The sequence below is a fragment of the Pongo pygmaeus genome, chromosome 3 (assembly GCF_028885625.2).
Source record: "Pongo pygmaeus isolate AG05252 chromosome 3, NHGRI_mPonPyg2-v2.0_pri, whole genome shotgun sequence".
Taxonomy (NCBI): domain Eukaryota; kingdom Metazoa; phylum Chordata; class Mammalia; order Primates; family Hominidae; genus Pongo; species Pongo pygmaeus.
Window position 1 is genome coordinate 155,192,796 of NC_072376.2, and position 17,073 is coordinate 155,209,868.

Here is a 17,073-nt window from a genome sequence, read left to right on the forward strand (position 1 = left end):
CAATCAGATAACTGAACAAAATCTTTTGAATATTAATTTTCACAGGTACCTCTGCATTATGCATGGTCTCAATGTTTTTCTGTAGAGGTAATGTTTTCTAAGATGGACAGAGTAGTTGGACAAGAGAAGTTGGGAATATAGATCACTACAGATTTCCTGTGGAGATACCTGGATAAATATGTTTTATCCTCAACAGTTAACAATGCTTGCAACTGTCGATGCTCACTGCTACCAATTATGGCAGTATAAATAGCTCTTCAATGCTCCTGTCAAGCTTGGCCCCATTATGCCTAGTGTTCCATTATTGGAATGCTAAGCATGCAGAGTTATTTATATCCTACTGCTCAAGGTCATCGCCAAGGTCTGATTTTTCACTCATGCAGAAATTCAAAAAATTGCAACCTCAGGCATAAATGGGTTAAGCATTCACATCTGCTGTAGGCATCATTAAAGAAAGGTATAGTACAAAATGAACTGTATAAAATTTGTAAGGAATATATCAGAAGATGGTTCATATAAATCTTATTCCCAAACACAATCTTCGGTAGTATTGAGTTACAGAATGGCCACAAATTTTTAGGTTATCTATGGAGTTTATTAATAGGATGTTTTACATAAATATGACTATGAATTTGTGCTATTGTTTCTAAAGTCTATAAAATTATTGAAAAATTAATATGGACGGATCATCCATTGTGTTTATGTAACATAAACACATTTAACATAATAAGAAATAGCAAATGTTTGCCTAGCTTAAGAAAGAAGACTAAAATTTTAAATTTGGTTTATATTTGTAACATGAAGGGAATTAATTGGATAATTTGGATGCTGAAATGCCGCTTGATATAGAAATGTAGTTCAATTCAAAATGGGTTTTGTGTATGTCTAAATACTAAGAATTGTTTTTCTAGTTTTGTACTTTGCTAGAATGGATCAGAATATAAAGGATCAGAAGTTTCTTTTTTAACAATTGATTTGAATAGAAGTAGGCAGATTTAGCCCTTAACCTATCACTATAGTAATTTTGAAATTAAATCACAGTGTTCCACAGAATTTCAGAATTATTAGAAACCACAAAAACTAGGTCAACTTAATAGTTTGGTTAAATGACATGCTTTCATATTTTGGACAAACTAATCTTGGGATCCCAGCTGCTGGAAGCATCTGTTGCAGAGATGTAGAGAAAGAAAAGTAATATGTCATCTTAACTGGCTAAAAGAGAATGCTATGTTAGTCTATTCCTTAACACAGATTGTTATACAATCCTAAATATTCCTTTGGGGTTTAATTGTTTACTAACTTTTCAGGAAAATAAACCCTCAAAGCATTCCATTATTTAATAAGTAAAATTCAGCAAATAATGGACTTTTTTGTAAACATTCATTTTAGTTTCAATCTTTACCATATTGACTAGATAATTATTATCCAGATTCATATGCCATCAATTTTGTCAACAAAACAAGTTGAAAAGAGAAAGCACAGCCTAATAGTGATTTAGAGTGAACAGGATTCTCTTTTTTGACTTCAAAGAATGGTTCTTACCTGCATCAGCCAGGTAGGATTTAAGTGTAATCTAATACCATTTATTTTCTTCCCAAATACTTATTATAAGAAGCTAAATACAGTTGTTCGAGTTAGGTAATTATTACAGTCACTATTAGAAATTAAGTAAAACAAACAAAAAATGATTAATGGAATTACTGTAACCTTACTTGCAAACGCAGGCCAATTTAAGTGATCAGGGAATATCTTCTCATAATATCACAGAAACCCAAGTAAATTAATTTAAAACACTGAATTACTACCAGCATTGACTAGACTTGTAATCAGCACTGAAACTTTTCTAACAACTAATTAAAAAAGGAGTATACAAAGTTATGTTTCTAATTCATTTAATACCACAGTCTCTAAAGGCATTTTCAATTAGCTACATTTTCTTTAGTTTTACTCAATTTATCAAAGTTAGATAAAGCTTTGAGAATAATGTTAAGTGTTTATGACTCTGGTGAAATATTGTTTCTATCTTTTTATAAGGGATTTCTATCCTTTGATGAAGGAATGTTTTCAGTAGAAAGCGGTTGCTAAGGAAAATCAATGAAAATGTTATATACCAAACAAACTCGGTTATTGTTTGCAAAAAGACTAAAATTATATTACAAGGAGAGAATTAGAAGTAACTTGTCTGAGTGGGAAAGATTTTTCTTGTAATTATGGTAAATTTAGACAAAGCTTGTACATGCTTTCCAGAAACAATGAGTTCAGAAGGAGGCTTAGAAATGACATTAAGGAGATGCAGAGAGCAATGCAGCCCTTCATTATTACCCAACCCTTTTGCCTTTGAAGGACAACAGGAGAAACTGAGATGACACCCTTTCATCAACTGGAGAAAAGAATCAGAAAGACTTTTTTCCTGGTGGGAAGACTAGAAAATATTCCCAAAAGAATAATGAATGCTAAACAAACAACCATGCCACCTGATACTCCAGACTTGGCTGGTCCATCACAAAGCCTGGAATTATTCTCAAATTTTTCACGTTACTCATTAGCTCAAGTACTCATTTCTTCGGTGCCTATTTGAAACCTTCACCACTCCCTCCAGTCCTCCCCATCTTTTTCTCTTAGCACATGATTCTACTTTATGGATAAAAGCAGCCATCCAGCCCCATCCACCCTCACATCTTCACATCCTCCCTGCAGTCTCAGGAGAAGGGCCTGTTCTTCCACCTGGACCCTACCGTTGACTTTCTTCCTTTTCTTGTAAGGACCTTGCTCCATCAGTTATCACCTCTGTGCCCTCACATAGCCTTTGGAATATAACACGCTCAAATTTCACTCACTTTAAAACAAAACATGTAAATAATAATAATCACAGGCACAAACACACACATTAACTACCTCTCTCTGTATGTCAGCTATTATGACCCATCTAAAAGGGCACCACATCTTCTTTCTTGAATGGTTAACTTATACTCAGATTTAAATCTCCAGAATTACTTCTGGCAACACCACTATGGCTACCACATTCTTGCTGTATCCCATGTACATCTCTAAGGCTGCACCACGATTGTCATTTGTCTTTCTACAGCCCTGAATAGGGTGTGGAGTAACTGAAGGCCCACGTTGTTCACCTGTTGTCCCCAGCATGTGGCACAGTGAATAAGGCAGAACAGGTACTCAGTAACACTGACTGAAGGGAATAGTGCTCTGTAAACCTTCTCAACTAATGATACAGTCCCCACTTTCTTCCTTCTTTGCCCATAAGACAGTTCTGGACTTAAAATTTTGAGTTGAAGCCATATTAGCAGAAACTGTCTTCTATCATGTCTCTTTCTAAGATTTGTTGCAAAATGTTTTAACTATTTGTTAACATATTTTTATCTATCACTAGACTCTGAGCCCCAAAACTAAGGATCTAACATTACTTACCTTCCCACTTGAAATACTTAATAAAAGGTTTCAAAAATTGTCTAAAGAAAAGGAAACAAGGAAGGAAGGAGAGGGACTATTTTCAACAGGAAGAAGGGGTCAAGGTGAGGGGGAGGGTTTGTAAAACACAGTGAGTTAAAATGAGGGGGAGAAATTCCAAAAGTCTCACTTGATTTAATATAAAATGGTAATTATTTGTCAAAAGGTTAACACTGTATGTTTATTAAATAAAATATATCCTCTTTTCTGTATGCACTCGAACTCTTCAAAATTCACAATCCACATTGTATGACATATCTAGTTTCCCCACTTATCTCAAGGGATAGTATTAATCTTCATAATAAGATTATATACTTTATATTACTTAAGAAACATAACGATAGTACTAAAGTAATATAATGCATTTGCCTTGGCATTTCCAGGAAATGGAGTATCATAACATGGGTAAATCATTGATTTCATGACCACTCTGAGAGCTAACAGAACACGTGCTGTTATTTTCATTTCACAGTTGATAAAATTGAACTTCAGAGAGGTTAAGAGGTGTGTACACTTGGAACTGTGAAAAAAAACTGAAGAAGGTGAAGGTAAAAGGGAGAAAGAAATACTAGATATGGTCTTTGAAAATGCTTCATTGGGAGAAATGCAATTTTAATCACCAACGACTAACACTTACTCAGCATTTACCTCTTGGAGCCCACCTCTATCTTTTTTGTGATAGAAATTTTACCAAAAGAAAAAGCAGGCATCACCTCACAGCCTTTCAGATAACTTTTTTTTTTTTGAGAGGCCTGTGCCTTTCAAGTAATTTACTCCCCAAATGTTCTTAAATTCTAGGGTGGCAAGAAAAGTAATTGTTAACTAAAAGCTTAACATCTAATACAGCTAACACACTATTTTTTTTTGTTAAACATATGATACAGTAATAGGTTTCCCTTTGTGTGTGTGTAATATGCATATACTTTGGAGAATTCTTGAATAATTTATATGTATGGATTCAGTAGTAACACCCTGTTCCACTGCCATGGTGCACCTTCACGTTTCTCCCATTGTATTCGGCCCAACTAGAATTTCTCTCACCATATTTATTTCCTTTGTTTATTCATCTTTCCTAGCTATTTTTTCATATCCTTGTATGAGGCCATTCTTCTGTAAATTTTAGAGCATCTAGAGCAGCATCTTACATTATAGAATGTTGAGCAAGAGGGATTTGTGAGATATCTATGTCTACTGTCGTTTAAATGTGAATAATTTTAAAAAGCACTTCCAGAACCAAAACACTGAATTGCAACAATGAAAATACTTGTTGCATCCAAGTAGTAGTAACATGGAGGATTTTTTATTCTTTTTCTAAAAAATAACTTTCATGTGTTAGGTAGCTTGGCAATAAATAAGGAAACATAGAGTCTTGTAACTGTGGCATCTTTACTTGGATGACAGATTCTCACTTATACATACAATTCATTGGCTAGCAAGTAAATTTTATCAGGATTTCAACTTCCAAAAAAATTGCCCCTAAGGAAAAATGTGGCCTATTTATCCACAATCTGTTATAACTTTTTTCCATTTTTTAAAATGAAAAGCAGAGCTATCTGATCATTTCTACCTTATTTCTCATCGCTAAACATTGAGAGGCAAGTGATATACAAGAGACTTACCCACTCTTCCTCATCGTAGTCTGAATGATGTGGTATGGAATCCTGCCCTCTCATCAGTGGGGGTTGGTCTTGGGGACTGCTCTCCTCTGTGCTGCTCTTAGGAGAGGGTGGCTTCTTAAGAATGCCTCCTGGCCTTGCAGTGTAGAGTGCTAAAAGAGCACTCCTGACAAGTTGATCCTTGAAGGCATGTACAAAAAGCTCTGTCTGGAAAGAAATTGACAAGGATTAGAAACACCTTGGTAGGCATCTCAGCATAGAGCTGTGAAAAGGTCAATTGCAGATTTGTTGGTACTTAAGTGGTGTGTATGGTGGAAAAAGTACAGACACCAAGGGGAGAAAATGATTCATACCAATCAATGGAAAATAGTTTGGTTTTGGGATGCTGCCAAGGCCTTAAGTCCTGCTGTTTTAAAGTTAATGCTGAGGTTTTAAATGCAAAATAAACACCGTCTGTCTCCTCAACCTTCTCCCTTTTAGTTTCACAAATCCTGTCTTTGGAAATGAATTTCAGTGGGGACAATCATTTGAACAACATCTACCTGCTGCAGCTTTCAAGTCATTCCAAACACTCCTGAAAAGAAGATGCAATCAGGCTACGTATATTTTACTAAAACCACAATTACTTTTGCACTGGCCTAATATATTTTAAACAGTTAAAGACTAAAGAAAGACATACGTCCTTAAAGGAGTTTTTTTTTTTTTTTTTTTTTTTTAGTATCATAAACAGATCTCAACAATAGTAGAAATGGCATAGGCAGACTTCTTCATGAAAACATCGGGCCTGTTTTCCTTATTATCACCTCCTAAATGCTCTGTTCCACTAAATTGTTTCAGTAATGCTTAATGTTAATGAGGTTACTGTGAAACTTGGCATGTAGATTTTACAAGCTGGTGGCAAATACCTAGTACATACTATAGCAATGAAGGCTTCCCAACAATAAAGAACTTTACAGCTGTACTTTGCAATTTCCTGATGAAATGTTTAACAGTTTCACCTTGTAATAGACTGAAGGGTGCAGTAATTACTACACTTAGCATGCATGTGGCCTAACAATCTGTTCAAAGAGTGAGATGTAAGTCAAGTAATGGCCCATATTGTTAACATAGTCATACTCTGTAATCTCTTAGGAAGGGACCCTTTAACTCATAGCATTATATTGAATAATAATTGATATTGCCACCATTTAATGAGACACTCTTGATAATGCTGGCTTCACCACTGATATAAGTCAACATCATTATTTCTTGGTGCACTCTCAATATGCAGTCAACAGTTCCAAGCCTAACTAGCAGTCATTAAATTATTTAGAGTAGACTCTAAATCTTCTCGTTGTGAGCATCAGCAACTAAAGAAAACCAGTTAAGCCCCATGCAAAACAGGTGCCCAGTAAGACTTTGTTATATATGCATAGTTACTTATTTGCCATAGATCATAAAATTCTAGAGGTGAAAGGGATCTTAAAGTTGACCTCTTCATTAATCAAGATGAGAAAACTAAGAAAGAAGTGTGGTGATATGTTTTAGGGAATACTGTATTGGCAGCACAAATGGAACAGGAATGAAGCTTTCTAACAAATCAGCAGCTTTCTCCCTTATTCCACACTACTCACCACCCGCCATAAAACTAGATGTTTCTGTCCTTCTTCCTCTTCTTCCCTAACCCCAACTTTCCAAGTGTTTTGAACATCTACCAGTTCTCATAAAGTGTGCCTATAATGCCTGTGCAACTACTTTACTGCTAAATTTTGTTGAATATTTTAAACATCCTATTATTAGTCCCATTGAAGCCACTTTGAAGGTAAGAAAACAAAACATGAAAAACATAATTTATAAGAATAAAAGATTGAAAAATATTTCAGAATAAATCAGAAAAACAAAATAAAAAGCAGTTTATACTAGATAGGCACAAAAAGAAGTGTTCACTGATGTTCACAATGAAGCATTAAAATGAGAATGAAAGATATTAAAAAAAACTGATGGAAAAATTGGCTAGACAGTACTCAAACAAGTCAGTGTAGTCATAGCAAAATGAGGAAACATGTCATTTACATAATTTTTTATATAGCATGGATGTGCTTATCAGTGTGACTTTAAATATTAAAAGCATGAATTTACTCCCATTCAGCTTAACTAAACAATTTCTCTGTTGATGGTTTCAATAAGTTCTTTTGATTTATTTTTAGAGCCAAACAACTTGCCTTCTTTGAATTCCTGTTACTACATTTCAAGTCTCCACAATACTCATATAATTGCCATGTAGCTAAATATTCATTCACACTCAGTGAAATCTTCTCTAGCACTTGTAATCACTATCAATTTCTTTCCATCACATGCACATGCAGAGATTCCACTTCATTTATTCAAATCTAATTTGAGTCGATTTACCACCAAAGGCAAGGGAGATCATCCAGGAGGGTCTTGTGGTTTTAAAACCCAGAATTTTTTTTGGATAACTGAATACAAGGCTTACAATCTTAAACATAATAATAGCTAATCTTTCACTTTGTGTCTGTACAGACAAAATTTATCTGACTTCTTGGAAACTCTCTGGATCACCAGTATCCTGTGTATAGAATCATATTTTTTAGAAAATACTCAAATGTCCCATTGTAATATCCATGTAACCTGAAAAAAAATTTAATTTTTTTTGACCAGCACTACTTAGTGATGTAGACCAGTGTAGACCATTGATGTTTCGCAGTCAAATAAATCAGCTTGAAAAGATTAATGTAGTCACTAAATCCCAACACAGCTGTATACAGTAGTCCCTCTTAATCTGTGCTTTTGCTTTCCCATGGTTTCAATTACCTGTGGTCAACCTTGGTCTGAAAATATTAAGTGAAAGAAAAGAAGAAAGAAAAAACTAAATAGAAAATTCCAGAAATAAATAATTCATAAATTTTAAGTTGTGCAGCTGTTCTGAGTCGAGTGATGAAATTTTGTGCCATCCTGCCTCAGATTGCCTGGGATATAAATCACCCAGTGTATCCATGCTGTATATGCTACTAGCCCATTAGTCACTTAGGTGCCATCTGGGTCACCAGATCGACTGTCAGGTTATTGCCCTGCTCATGTTCAAGTAGCCTTGACATAGAAGCCTAACACTACATCATTCCCCTCACTTTATCTCGTCACGTAGACATTGTACCATCAAACAACATCACAAGAAGACACGTGAGTACAGTACAAGAAGATATTTTGAGAGAGACCACATTTACATAACTTTCATTATAGTATATTGTTATAATTGTTTAGATTATTAGCTCATATTAGTCTCTTACTGTGCCTAATTTTAAATTAAATTGTATCATAGCTATGCATGTGTAGGAAAAAAACAGTATATACAGGGCTTGGTACTATCAGGGATTTCAGGCATCCACTGAGCATCTTGGAACATATCCTCGTGGATAAGGGGGAACTATTGTATTGCTCTTCTTTCAACTGGGACGATACTAGGAAAGTTGAAGTCATGGAAAGGATGTGACCATATCACCGAGTTGCCTATTGACTCTTCTGAAAAACCTTTTCCTTTTCTCATTTAGTGTGAACTACATTAAATGAAAAAAGAAAGTCTATCTAAATGTTATCATAAGAGTAGGCCAAACAATTTATTTAAAATATCAGCTTAATAATATTGTGTAAAAAGAATAAACTCTGAACATAAGGCAGATCTATTTTATTTTTTCATATTAGAAAATGAAAGAGAAATGTTACCTTAAAAAAAGAAACGTTTTCTAGCCTTCTGACATTTTTCCAATTCATATCCCCATACAACTATTCTTCAAAGCAACACACAGAATTATCTGCAAGTATAAAACTACTAAAAATTACTTCTCCTGGGGATGAATGAAGAGAATTTCTAGTTTCCTGAATATTAATGGCAGAGGAATAGTTAGGACATGTTCATTTAAAACCACTCTTTTTCACTAGAGATCTCAAAAAAGTAAAGTTCTATTCTACCTAGAAATCTCCTTATTCTTGCTGAAAAAAATTTAAGGCAATACCTAATTCCATCTGTAATACAGAAGCAGCCAATGGCATATGCAAGTGATTATTATTTTAGTAATCATCTATGCAGCAAGAATCCTGTTTATTTTGATATTTGGTATTTTGAAATTACTTGATATAGGAATAGTGCTATACTCTGTCATTAGTGCACTGATGTATTTTCAACATTCCCTAAAAGAAAGCATATTAGACTAACAGCTAGGAGGTTACTTAACATCTGGGCAGCTCATATATATATTATCCATTTGCCCTTGGAAAAATCACATAATCATTTTTCCTAGTTTGCATAAAATTAGGAATTGCCTACCTCTCAAACTCATATGGGAGTTCATTGTAAACCCTCAAGTGAACTCTTTGATGGTCTTTTTATTTATTTATTATTTTATCTTACTTTTATTTTTTATTTTTATTTTTATTGTAGAAACAGGGTCTCACTATGTTGACTAGGCAGGTCTCAAACTCCTGGCCTTAAGTGATCTTCCTGTCTCAGCTTCCCAAAGTGCTAGGATTAAAAACATGAGCTACTGTGCCCTTCCTAATGCTTCTCTTTCTTGATTGACCTTTTCAATTTCTTTTCTTGACTCATCATTCTCTGTTCACCAAAATGTACTAAGTCAGCCCACACTTTCTCAAAAGCACTTTTTTCAGTGGTGAGGTAATCCATTTTCCCATAGCTTCAACTGTCATCTTTACGCCAAGGTCTAATAAATCCATCTCTATCCATCTCCTGAACCAGCTCTATCAACTGTTTTCATTGAAAAGCCCTTAGAGTTCAGAAATGCCAGGCTGAACTCAAGATTTTGTTGTTGTTTTTTTATTTTTAGTAATTTTGTCCTTTCAAGATTTTCCATTTCAGTAATATCATTAGTATTCAACAACTCAGAGTCCAAACCTCTGAATTATCCTCACTAATGCCTATTTTCTGGATTAGTCAGCAATTTATTCTACTTATACCTTTACAATAATTTCAAAACTCGATCCTTACATTTCCACAGCTAGTCCCACTTAAGATCCTTTCTACATTCCATAGGGATACTTTCCACAGTCCCTTTATTGGTTGGTTCACTTTAACTTGTCTTTCCTTTACGATGTTATCAAAGGCCACCAATGTTAAAATATACACTTCTGAGTTCCAACCTTGAACTACAATACAAATACAAATATAAATGAGAATTTGTATTTTTAGCAAAGTCCCCCAGAAGCATTACTTTTATTTTGTGATGCCCAGTAATGTTCAATAATTCAAATCCAGTATCTTAACTCAGCCTATGTATTGTTATAAAGATGACCTTCATAAAACATGTATCTAATCCTTCCTCACTCAACAGCCTTCTCAGTGCCAACAGAATAACATTTCTCTTGAATCAATAACTAGGTGTTAGATGACCAAATTATACGGCGTTTTTCAAGCTATGAAACATGCTGAAACATTCACATTTCCAAAGTGTTCAAATAATTGTGTACATAACAGTGATACATGAAAGTTGCAGGTCCATATCCTGCTCCGCTCTTTTTATCCTCAGCCTTTTTGATTTTAGCTGTTCTGGTAGGTGGCTAAGGGCATCTCATGATAGTTTGAATTTGCATTTTTCTAATGGTAAATGATGCTGGGCAACTTTGCATGTGTTTATTTACCATTCATAAGTCTTCTTTGGTGAAGTATATTTTTAATTCTTTTGCCCATTTTTAATTGAGCTGTTTGTTGTATTAAGTTCTAAGAATGCCTTATATATTCTGATACAAATCCTTTAACATATGCATATTTTATAAATATTTTATCCCAATTCATGACTTCTTATAGAAGTTTGCCTGATTTTATTCTTTTACACTGTACATTAAGGTTTATGATCTATTTTAAGTTAAATTTTATATATGTATGAGGTAAAGTTAATTGTTCTTTTTTTTGCTCATGGATATCCAATTGTTTCTGCAAAATATGTTGAAAAGATACTGTTTTCCTCTGGCTAGCCATATGCAGAAAATTGGAACTGGACACCTTCCTTACACCTTTTACAAAAACTAACAAGATAGATTAAAGATTTAAATGTAAAACCCAAAATTATAAAAACCCTAAAAGAAAATCTAAGCAATAGCATTCAGGACATAGGCATGGGGGCATGGGCAAAGATTTTATGATGAAATCACCAAAAGCAATTACAACAAAAGCAAAAGCTAACAAATGGGATCTAATTATACTAAAGAGCTTCTGAACAACAAAAGAAACTATCAACAGAGTAAACAGACCACCTACAGAGTGGGAGAAAATTTTTGCAGTCTATCCACCTGACAAAGGTCTAATATCCGGAATCTACAAGGAACTTAAACAAATTTACAAGAAAAAAACAAACAGCCACATTAAAAGTGGGCAAAGTACATGAACAGACTCTTCTCAAAAGAGACATTTATGTGGCCAATAAGCAGATAACAAAAAAGCTCAACATCACTGATCATTAGCTAAATGCAAGTCAAAACCACAATGAGATACTGTCTCATGCCAGTCAGAATGGTGATTATTAAAAAGTCAAGAAACAACAGATGCAGGTGAGGCTGTGGAGAAATAGGAACACTTTTATACTGTTGGAGGGAATGTAAATTAGTTCAACAATTGTGGAAGACAGTAGTGTGGCAATTACTCAAAGACCTAGAACCAGAAATACCATCTGACCCAGCAATCTCATTGCTGGGTATCTACCCAAAGGAATATAAATCATTCTATAATAAAGATACATGCTCGTGTATGTTCGTTGCAGCCCTATTCACAATAGCAAAGATATGGAATCAACCCAAATGCCCATCAATGATAGACTGGATAAAGAAAATTTAGTACATACACACCATGGAATACTATACAGTTATAAAAAGGAACAAGATCATGTCTTTTGCAGGGACATGGATGGAGCTGGAAGCCATTATCCTCAGCAAACACACACAGAAACAGAAAACCAAACATTACATGTTCTCACTTATAAGCGGGAGTTGAACAATGAGAACACATGGACACAGGGAGGGGAGCAACACATACTGGGGCCTTTGGGAGGATGGTATGGTAGGGAGGGAGAGTATCAGGATAAACAGCTAATGCATGCAGTGCTTAATACCTAGGTGATGGGTTGATAGATGCTGCAAACCACCGTGGCACACGTTTACCTATGTAACAAACCTGCACGTCCTGCACATGTATCCTGGAACTTAACATTAAATTTTTTAAAAAGATACTGTTTTCCTAATGAATTTCTGCTGTGCTTTTGTCTAGTTATTTGAACATACATGTGTTGGTTTATTTCTAGACTCTCTATTCTATTCCACTGAACTTTATGCCTTTGCTACACTAGTATGTTACAAAGGACATAATACATTGGTATTATTTTTATTTGGAAAAGTAAATATATATATAAGAAACATGTTTGAATTAATAAAAAATATATTCACATATTTACGATTTTTGGCATTGCCTATTCTTTTGTGTACATTCAAATATCTCCTGGTATCATTTCCTTCTTCCTGAAGACTTTCCGTTATGATTTGTTGTAGTACAAATCTGTTATGAAATTTCTCAGCTTTTGTTTGCTTGAAATGGTCTCCATTTCACCTTTATTTTTGAGAGTTAGCAGGATTTTTTTTTTTCAGTAGCTTGAGGATGTGACTTTATTTTCTTCTGGCTTGCATAAAGCCTAATAAGAAGTCTGCTATCATTCTTGTTGGTGAATGTCAGCGAAACATGTGCCCTTTTTTTCTTTTATTTCTTGGTTGTTTTCACAATGTTCTATCTCTGTTTTTCAGCAACTTGATTATGATGTACTTGAGTTTATTTTTCTATATTTATTCTGTGTGGAGTATATTGAGCTTCTTGGGTCTGTAGTTTCATTAAATTTTGAAAAACTTTGACCATGATTTCTGCCAGTATTTGTATGCTTCCCTCTCTCCCTTTTTTGTCATTTCTATTTATATTCCTTGATTTTTCTTCTGGTCACGGATCATATTTTCCTGCTTCGTTGCATGCTTAGTATGTGCTTATTGGATGGCAGGCATTTTGACTTTACATTCTTGGCTATCAGATTTTATTGCATTCCTTTAAATAATGTTGGATTTTCTATAGCAAAGTAAAATTACTCAGAATCAGTGGGATCCTTTCAAGCCTTGTTTTCAAACCTTGTTAGGGTAGACTAAGAGCAGCCTCTAACCTAAGACTAACTTAGTCCCACTACTAGGGCCATACACTTCTGAGGACTTTACTCAATTCCTGGTGTATTAAAAGGTCTTACCACTTTACTGGTGGAAAGATAAACTATTACCGTGCCTGTGTGACCACCAGGAATTGTTTTATAAGCTTATTCCTAATATTTATTTCTGTGGACATGGGTAGCTTATTCTCATGCATACACAGATTGGTACTCATAAAGAGTTAAAGGCACTCATTTACAAATCTCCAGGGTTCCTTCTGTGTGAGGCTCCTTCCTCTCTGGTACTCTGCTCTGTGAATTCTAGCAATCTTGGCCTCCCAAACTCTAATCTCTGTCTCTTCACCTTGAGAAGATAATGTTTAGGTTCCTTTTTGCTACAGCCTAGGAACTGCCCTAGGAAGAAATCTAGGTAGTTATAAGGATCACATAATTTGTTACCTATTTTCCAGTGCTTAAAAACCATTATGTCTACATTTTGTCCACTTTCTTGTTGTTTAAGGTGGGAGCGTCCATGTTAATCCATCATAAACAGCAGAAGTTCTGATTCCATAAATTTTATATATAGCCTCATTGTCAATATTATCTTACATTCTTATCTTTATTTTGCTTATTGTACAATTTTCTAACAACAATTTTTTTATTGTATACTATCACTTATTTCACCAATTAAATAATTACCATTTAAAGGCAATTATGAAAAACAGCAACATAAGTTCTATCCTGAAATTTCATTTTTATCTAAACCATTTAGTCTCAAGTTTCCTTAGACTCCTAATACATACTTTCACCAACCTTAAAAAAAACAAACAAAATTTCTACTCATTAAGTTCTTTCCCAAAGTTTGGGACTGAGATAGACCTAAGAGTGGTTACAGTGAATAAACAATAAAAAAGTTATTCTCAGTTGTAAGTAATCAACATAACATTCTTCTCTCTATTATGGGTATCTTCAACTTCTTAGCACACTAGCTGCCTGGCATTGCTATTATAGAAAACAACATTGCTTGAAAACATCCTGATTGTATATGTTTCAGAATACAAAAGTTTTTATTTTTCTTTGAATATAATAGAACGTTTGGTATAGTATATTGAAGTTGAAAGAACAGTAGGAATTATAAGCTATGAGAATTTCTCAAATATGCTGTGAGTATAGCCTCTAACATTCGCAATAAAGGCCATTATTTAACTATTTAAAAAATGCAATATTGTAAAACACCCCATTCTTTTAAATTCTTAGGTTGTAAAAGTTAAGGGCCATATCTACGTAGTATTTGTCATATAGCATCAAGTACAATACCACACATAATTAAGTGCTCAATAGCGCTTTTTGATGAGCAGGATAATAATGACTTATTAAACAAGGTCTATCAATCCCAATGGAATAGAGAAAGTGATGGGTGTTTGAACACTAATAGATTTCTGAGCTACGAGAGATACCTAAACACTGTCCACATTCAGGCCTTTAAAAACATTATTTATTTTAGTTTGAATTTATTTTATCTATTCCTTGTTTTTTTTTTCCTTCATAGAATTGCATTCTTTTAGTCTGAGAAAAAAGGAAATGCATTTTTATCTCACTCTATTATTAACCGTTCATACTATATGTTAAAATTTTGGTCTATCTTTTGCCTTTTTTGTTGGAATTATTCAGATAAACTTAGCTTGCCTTTTGTTAGATTCTTACACCATAAGATTATACTATTCTTTAATATTTTCTTGAACTAATATGCAACAACCAAACCCAATTATCCATAAGAAGGCATACCAAGAATGTTAAAATTATGATACAATTTAATTGAGTTTTGCATATTAGAACATGAAACATTAAAAGTATTGATTTTTGTGAAATTTTAGTAGTACTCCTTCCCTGCCCCCACATTTGTTTCCTTAGTCCTATGTACAAGCATCCATATAGTAATCTGAAGACATAGTATACTGGTCAGGCTCACAGAATCTGGAGCCAAAAACACAAGGTGTGTGATTGTGAGTAAATTTAATATTTCTCTGCCTCAGTTTCCTCAACTGTGTAAACTAAGGCTACTCACAATACTTACTTCATAGAATTAGGAAGACTAAATGTTAAAATAATATTATCCACCTCATGGAACTCTGAAAATTGAAGCACTTATAAGAGTCTCTCAGAGTTATTAAGCCACCAATAAATGCTAGCTATTACTGTCACTTCATCATCGTCATAACCACTACTATCGAGTCTTGGAGTTCCTGGGAAGAACAGCCCTGTGTTTTATTCCATTTTTCCACCTTTTCTGTTGAGCACAGTGACTGTCAAATAGTATGAATTCAGGAATTATTTTTAGTTTATAAATTGTGTGTGTTTGTCTCTACCAACAGTGTTTAGATGGATGGAATGTTGGCTGGGGAGCTCTGTCCATGTGCCTTGGTTCTCAGTAGCAGTAGAGATGATGTAAATTGCCTTTGGATCTACAAATATTGCCTACTCAAAGACTCCTGGAATATGCCCTCTCAGCAAGTTGAATTTTTCTGTTGCCACTTGCTTTTCCCCCAGACTATGTGTTTAATTGATAATGATTTCATGGCTATTGTCTTCAGGTGCAATGTCTTACCTAAGAGGAGTGATGTCATCTCATTACCAAATAGAATACCTCCTTCTTCACTGCCTGGGCTGCCCTCAGCCTTCCCCAGGTACCCCAAGTCTATGACAGTAAACTCTTCCATGTTCAGGTGCTCAAAGGCTATAAAACCTTCACATTTCCCTGATAGGCATGAATATAGATAACTCCTTAATGTCTTGAATATGCTATACGGATAAGTCCCTAAGAAAACAACACTAGGTACCTATTTTCCAAACACGCCAGTTCAGAATCAGTAAAGGAAACCAGGGGACTATCCATGAAGTAAACATTTTTATTTTATAATCCATAGTATATAACAAGCCCAAAACTCAAAAACAGAACTTTTAAAGCTTACATCCCACTAATATTCAATTATATTTAAATTTAGAATACCACTAAAACTCTCTCTCTTTCATACCTGAATTCATGGATCATACTTTGTTCTAAACCATGAGCTACTAACAGCGTTCATAGACTACACAAAACTGTTAACTTAGATAATTCTTTGAAATTCCAGTCATGAATTCTTAAAAGAATGCATGGCTTGCAAACTTAACTTAAAAAAAGATCCTCCTAGTTTTAAGGACTGAGAGATTTATCAGTCGACTAAGCTTGTCTACTCAGTAGAAAAGAGAAAACATAGGGGAAAAAGTTGGAGCAATGCTGGATTCAAGGAGCAGAAAATGCCCATCCTAACCTCCCCCCATCACCAAAATCACTGCAGCAAGTTGTAAATGATGTATGAAATGACAAATCCCTGCCCAGTGCACAAGAAGAATATAAATACTGCTCTGTAATCACTGCAGCGGTGTGCTATTCGCTAAAATTTTCAGCTTAGGTGAACCCAGAAAAAACCTCACCTCATCTATAAATCCAAAAAAGAAATGAACCAAAATGAAATTATATTATTTTACTGTATGCAACAACCTCCTCTTTTTTCTTTTTCCCTAGCCAGAAAAACATACTTATTGAATATCAGAATACTTAGGTGTTACTAAGGCATTTGTCTAACGAAAATTTTAAAAAAAAACTTTTAAATAAGGAAATGTCAAAATCCATATATTAGACGGAGGACGCTAGAAAGAACTTCCATTCTGGAGTCATCCAGATCTGGGTTTGAACCCAGGTTTTGTTTGAATCCTGTGTTTGACTCTAGCTGCATGACTTTTCACATTTTTAAAATTTCTCTGAGCTTTAGCCTATTTCT

The 17,073-nt window shown here is 34.4% G+C and overlaps 1 protein-coding gene across 8 annotated transcripts in view; it reads right to left on the reverse strand.

Moving 5' to 3' along the window:
• The window catches only part of INPP4B (inositol polyphosphate-4-phosphatase type II B), an 831,569-nt gene that overhangs the window by 124,969 nt on the left and 689,527 nt on the right, over nt 1-17,073 (reverse strand). For all 8 annotated transcript variants that reach the window (XM_054486648.2, XM_063664144.1, XM_054486649.2 and 5 more), the window contains one exon: nt 5,085-5,288. In XM_054486648.2, the coding sequence (XP_054342623.1) occupies nt 5,085-5,288 (204 nt within the window). The remainder of the gene's footprint in view (nt 1-5,084; nt 5,289-17,073) is intronic.